We start from the raw sequence: 5,905 nt of genomic DNA, 5'->3' as shown, positions 1-5,905 counted from the left end.
GGTTGCTAGTGTAAACATTTTGGTTGCTCTGGCCAGAGGGAAGATCCTCGGCAAGTCAGTGGGAAGCTTGGCCATCCCCAGCTTTCATCTCCTGGCTGCCCAGCTGGAAATGCTCACCAAAGGGACAGCCAAATGGCCTGTCCCCTTACCAGAAGGGATGTGGGCCCCTAGACTGCTATCAGATGGGCAGGGTTTGCTTTGGAGGGCCAGAGCACGAGAACACCACAGAGAACCCCTGTAGCCAGGCCCACCTGTCTGCACCGGCTGTGTTTGGCTGATTGTCCATGAGCATTTGAGGATGGAGGATGTCCTGCCCCTACAAGACCCTTCCTTTGCAAGGCAGCTTTGCAGAAGGTGCCTGTGGGCACAGCTTGGCCCGTGGGGTGTGCAGGCAGCCCCGCAGTCCCAGGTGGCACGCCCGGGTGCAAACCCGTATTATCCACTGACGTCTCGACCAACATCAGCACAGGCACCCAGGAGGAATGGCCGTTTGGAGGCCACTCTGACAGCAGTGCCAGCACTGATGGCCCTAATGTGTGGAGCTCTCCATGGCCAAGGACACCTGCAGGAGCTCTCAGCACAGTCCAGGCACGGGTTAAAGCTCTGGGTGTCCTGCTCTGCCCTTACCAGTCTGCCCGAGGTCCGGCTGAACTCCGTGAAGATGTGCGCCGCCACATCCTATGCCCAGCAGCTCTGGCAGACAGAGCTGAGCAGGTCCCTGATGAAGTCCAGAGGCACCTGCCAGGGGAGAGGGTGGTTACAACACTCCTGTTCAAAACCCAAAGGGAAGCCACCTTTGCTTGGGGGCAACCTCTGAATTGGCTCGTGGAGAGGAGACGAGCACATGGCAGAAACTTTTGCTCCTGCTGTCAGGGCTGGGCTTTCGCACCAGGCTGCATGGACGTTTGCCCCACAGAGCACAGCGACCTCCCCATTCCACTCTGCCAGCTCTTCCTGGGGAGGAGCCATCACCCACCTCCTGGGCAACGTGCCAGCGCTTCCCCAGGAGCCCCAGTTCTGCCCCGAGGGAAAGGGTTTCTCTGCCTCCCCTGGTGGCACCATCCCTTCCCAAAACAGCTCACCTGGGCACTGGGGCAGCTTCTCCCTTGTCACAGGTGCTGGAAGAGGTACAGAGAGGTGTGTGTTGAGGCACAGCCCTGATGGCAGAAGGGATCCGTTGAAGTTTCCAAGTTTTTTGCACACCAATGGGACAGAAAAGCGGGGCCTGACTCTGACTTCACAGGAGGCAGCAGCATAGTTGGAGCAACTCTATTTCTAGAGGCACAGACTCTATAGGGACTGAAAGCTACGGTAATAAGGCAACACAAAGGATGAGAGAAATGGCATCGGTACAAGCAGCTCCTGTGCATACCAGCCCACTCACCAGCCGGTCTGTGTTACTGAGCTTGGAGCACCGTTCCTGGAGTGCCGCCATTTCTAACTGCCAGGGGAGAGCCCAAGCCCTGTCGTTGGGTGTCAGCTTGACTGGGGGACCCACTCTTTGCAGCTCCTTTTGGGTGCAGGTGCACCACTTTCAGGCCGCTCCTGCTCTCAGCCCAGCAGCCCCAACCCCTGCCTTTTGTCCCTGGTCTGTGACACTGACCGTCAGAGCAGGCCAGCACTCCCAGCAGGCCCAGGGCTGCCACGCAACTGGCCTCACTCCCACCGCTCAGCTGGCAGTATAGAAACATGACCATCTCCGTGGGGAAGAAATTGCATTCTGCGTTAGCAGGTAGCTGCCCCCGACCACCAAGGTTGGGGAAAGAGCTGCCACAGCACAGCCGGGCATCGCCAAGTCTCTTCTCCTTACCCTGCAGGATGATGCAGTGAGACAGTCCTGCCTTATGGGCTGGGACAGGCTCCTTGGTCACATCAGAGAGTTGTGGGAACAAGGTCCATTTTACAGAAAGTCACATCAGTGTTGAGAGGGACTGAAAAGAAATGGTGCTCTCCACTCTCTTCTCCCTGGGCACAGGACCCACAGCCAAAACCCAGCCCACCCCATGGTGGCCCTGGGCACACACAGAGGTTTGCAGCAGCCCAGGCTGCCCAGAAGCTGATGCTGAGCAGCTGTCAAAAGGCCGCCCTTAGGGTGCCTGCGCTCCAGAGTCCTCCTGCGACTTGGCCAAGAGGGAAATTGCTGTGGGAACTGGGCTGCCCCTCGGGACCATTCCAATCAGCCAGGATCAGGTCTCCTGCAGTCTTAAGGTGGCACCTGGATCACAAATCCTGGCATGCTCCTGGCCTGCAGGAAGGTCCCAGCGGACAGACTCCCTGCCCTGCCATTCCTTCCCTGCCAGCCAGCAGGTCTTTCCCCTCCATGGCAATCAGGTGTGCGGGTCCCAGGCCGGCGGTGCCTTACTTGGAGGTGCACAGCGGTGCTGATGGCAAGAGCTGTGCCCTGTGGGAATGGGGTCTGAACTCCCACCAGCATCTCCAGGACATAGCTGAGGCTCTATGAGAGAACAGGGAAGGAAGAGGAGGCTAAAGGCACTTGGGAAAGGAGAAACCCAGCACATCTGTGATAAGGGGAGTCCCTAACACCAGCTCACAGGCAAAACCCCAAACCCTCCTGCATGGGGCTTTTTGTTTGTTTGCCCTCCCCTCAGAGCACCATTAGGAGGGTCTCTTTCCTCTGAACAGAGCCAGTGTTGACAACTCAGTTTCCTGGCACTATCCCGCATCACACCTTGCCCCTCACTGGCCAGGACTGGATGTGGCCCCAGGCATTAGGGCAAAGCTCCTCCCACACAAAGAGCCCCAGGGAGATGGTGACGCCTCCCTTCCTGAGAAGATGAGCCCCAGAGACTCCTACCTCCCTCATGGCCCCCTCTGGGTTGCTCTTTTCTTGCCCAAAGAGCCCAGGAAGCCTCAGGCCTCCTCTGCCCTCCCTGTCCCTTCTCTAAGGGCTTCCCACCTCCCCCTGGCACCCCACAGCTCCCCAGCACCTTGTGGCACTCGCACAGACCCACCTCAGCAGCCACACCGGGCCCTGTGCGGCACCTCACCTTGGTGACCCGGGAGGTGTCTCGGACCTCCTGATACTGGTGCAGGAGCCAGAGGAGCTGCTCCCAGGCATTCTCTCGGTGCTGCTCTTCATGCAGAAGGACCCTCATCATGGCAATCACTGCCCTGAGAACAGCCTGCTTGTCCTGAAGAGGGAAGGCAGAGGCTCTGCTTGGAGAGCTGAAGGTCTGCCTGGCATTCCGCATCCCCTGGACACCAGTCTGCCCTTCCCACTGTGAGGGGTTTCCCTTTCCTTTCTGCCCTGCAGGACAAGGGCTCAATCCACAGGAGAGAGCGCTGCCCTCCCTGCAGAAAGGCGCCAGGACTCGGCTGCTTCCTGCCAGGCAGCCCCCCTCCCCTTGCCCCTCTGCTCGCACCCCACTGGGCACAGATGGACCCCCTGACGTGGACATCCCCACTGCAGCCCGAGGCATGGCAAGCAGCACTTCTCTCACTTCTGCATCCTTGCCGTCCAGCCAGTTTACCATGGCATAGCAGAAGACCGGGTAAGCGGCTTCACAGAACTGTGCTACCCCCTTGTGAGGGAAGAGGCATTGCTCCCAGTTACCAAAGTATGTATTGACTCCTTTTCACCATTGTTCCAGAACTGTACCAGGAGAAAGGAAAAGGGAGCATGTGAGAGTCTGCAGCAGGGACTGTACCTTGCACTCTCACCCAAGCCTGCTTTAAGGACAGACCCAGGCTTGGCAGGGCTCAGCCCAGGACCAGATCTGGATCTGAGGGCAATTTGTGCTCTTGAGGTGTCTGGACTCAAACAGCCTACTGTTTGCATCCTCCTCCCCATCGCACCTTCTCCTCCCCAGAGGCCACTCCCCCATCCCCTCCCCTTCCCTTACACACGGCCTTTCAGAGCACAGATTTTAATCCCAGAAGAAAGCAGGGGAACAGAAACCATGGGGAGGGACCCAGGAGTTACACCATGCAGCACTGCCATGTCCTACCTGCAGAAACCTCCTGGGCTTCTCTTGTGCTTTCTGCACACTCACAGCATTTGGGATCACCAAGGCCTGACTTTGCTGTGGGCTGACACCCACCATGTTCCCTCTGAGATCACATAGAGGTACTGAAGGCCACCCCAGCCCCTGCCCCTGGGGCCCTGGCCAAGGAGCCAACACTCACCACTGCAGAGGGCGTGCAGGATCCGGCCACTCCTCACCCAGCTCAGCATGGTGCACAGGGTGAGCAGCGCCATTCCCACAAAAGGGATGCACTGCAGGGCTGCAGAAAAAGCAGGGACAGAGGGACCGAGAGGGTCAGTGAGAGGCACAGGAGACTGGGGGTCCATCCCTGGCAGGGCTGAGGCTGCTGGGCCTTGCAGGACACGCCAGAGGGCATGGGGAGGGCCGCCTTCCTCAAGGGGGACACAGGGAAGACCTTTGGGGAAATGGGGAGGACAGTAGGGGGCAGAGACCACACAGGTTTGTCTCCAGCAGGTTCCCACCCTTCAGGAACTGGGATTGGGCTGGTAAGGCAGAGCTGCCAGCTGACCCTGGCCCAGAGCAAGGAGGCACAGCAACTCCATAGTCCCCCAGTTCAACACAGAGTGTTTAGGGAGGGCGAGGATCCCTTCTCCCCTTTATCACAGACCCTTACCCAAACCAGGAGGCCAAGGGTGCCATACCGTAGCTGCGGGCCTTTTTGCTCAAGGTGAGGAGCATAATCTCATCAGGGATATTCCTCACAGCCTTCAGGTGGCTCTGGAGTTCAGACATGACAAAGTGGAAGTGGGAACGGGCCAGAGCCACCAGGACATTGCTAGTGGCCATCTTCACATCACCTGTCAGACGGGCAAAGATAAGAAGACAAGGAGCAGGACAGAGATGGAGGGGAAAAAAAACTGGGTTGGGCAGCAGGACAGGGGAGGTGGGAGACGGAAAAGACAGCGCTGGGCTGCAGGACAGAAAAGGTGGGGACAAGGAAAAGGACAGAGGGCTAGCAAGAAGAAAGAAAAAGGGGCAGGGATCTGGACAGGGATGGAGAAAGAAGCAGCAGGGAGAGAGGAAGAGAGGCAGAAAGAGGGAGCAGGACAGAGAAAGAAAAATAAGGACAGGGAGCAGGAGGGAGATGGAGAAATGATTTGGGGTGGGCAGCAGGACAGAGAGGGAGTGGAAAAGGAATAGGGTCAGGGAGCAGGACACAGGGACCAGGCAAGAAACAGCTGGATGAGGAGCAGGACAGAGCAACACAGAAGAATAACGCCAGAGAGAAAAAGACAGGGATTTTGAGCCACACAGAGGGGTGGAGAAAGAGAGGGATCAGGAGCCCTGTGGAGAGGTGGAAGAAGAAAAAAAAAAAAGAAAGGGGGTCAGGCAGCAGCAGAGAGGGTGTCGTGGCTTAACCCCAGCCAGCAACTAAGCACCACACAACCACCCACTCACTCCCACCACCCCAGTGGGATGGGGGAGAGAGTCAGGAGAATAAAAGTGAGAAAACTCATGGGTTGAGATAAGAACAGCTTAATAATTGAAATAAAGTAGAATAGTAGTAGTAGCAATAAGATACAAAGCAAGTAATGCACAATACAATTGCTCACCACCCGCCAACCGATGCCCAGTCTGTCCCCAAACGGCCATCGCTACCCCTCGGCCAACTCCCCATAGCTTATACACTGGGCAAGACGTCATATGATATGGAATATCCCTTTGGTCAGTTTGGGCCAGCTGTCCTGGCCGTGCTCCCTCTCAGCTTCTTGTGCACCCAGCAGAGCATGGGAAGCTGAGAATTCCTTGACTAGCGTAAGCACTTCTGAGCAACAACTAAAACATCAGTATGTTATCAACATTATTCTCATCCTAAATCCAAAACACAGCACTGCACCAGCTACTAGTAAGAAAACTAACTTTATCTCAGCTGAAACCAGGAAACCAGGACAGAGAGA

The 5,905-nt window shown here is 57.0% G+C and overlaps 1 protein-coding gene across 1 annotated transcript; it reads right to left on the bottom strand.

The window, feature by feature from the left end:
* Positions 1–633: 633 nt before the first annotated feature.
* On the bottom strand, positions 634–5,824 carry LOC142057118 (maestro heat-like repeat-containing protein family member 2A). Its single transcript, XM_075092587.1, has 6 exons — positions 4,649–5,824; positions 4,147–4,245; positions 3,462–3,613; positions 3,009–3,152; positions 1,083–2,455; positions 634–738 (listed from the first exon to the last, which is right to left on the bottom strand). Exons 1-3 carry the CDS (start codon positions 4,791–4,793, stop codon positions 3,597–3,599), a joined length of 261 nt encoding a protein of 86 aa, XP_074948688.1. The 5' UTR covers positions 4,794–5,824; the 3' UTR covers positions 634–738; positions 1,083–2,455; positions 3,009–3,152; positions 3,462–3,596.
* Positions 5,825–5,905: the final 81 nt, after the last annotated feature.

The sequence above is a fragment of the Phalacrocorax aristotelis genome, chromosome 5 (assembly GCF_949628215.1).
Source record: "Phalacrocorax aristotelis chromosome 5, bGulAri2.1, whole genome shotgun sequence".
In the NCBI taxonomy this organism is placed as follows: domain Eukaryota; kingdom Metazoa; phylum Chordata; class Aves; order Suliformes; family Phalacrocoracidae; genus Phalacrocorax; species Phalacrocorax aristotelis.
This window is presented reverse-complemented; position numbering and strand designations above follow the sequence as displayed.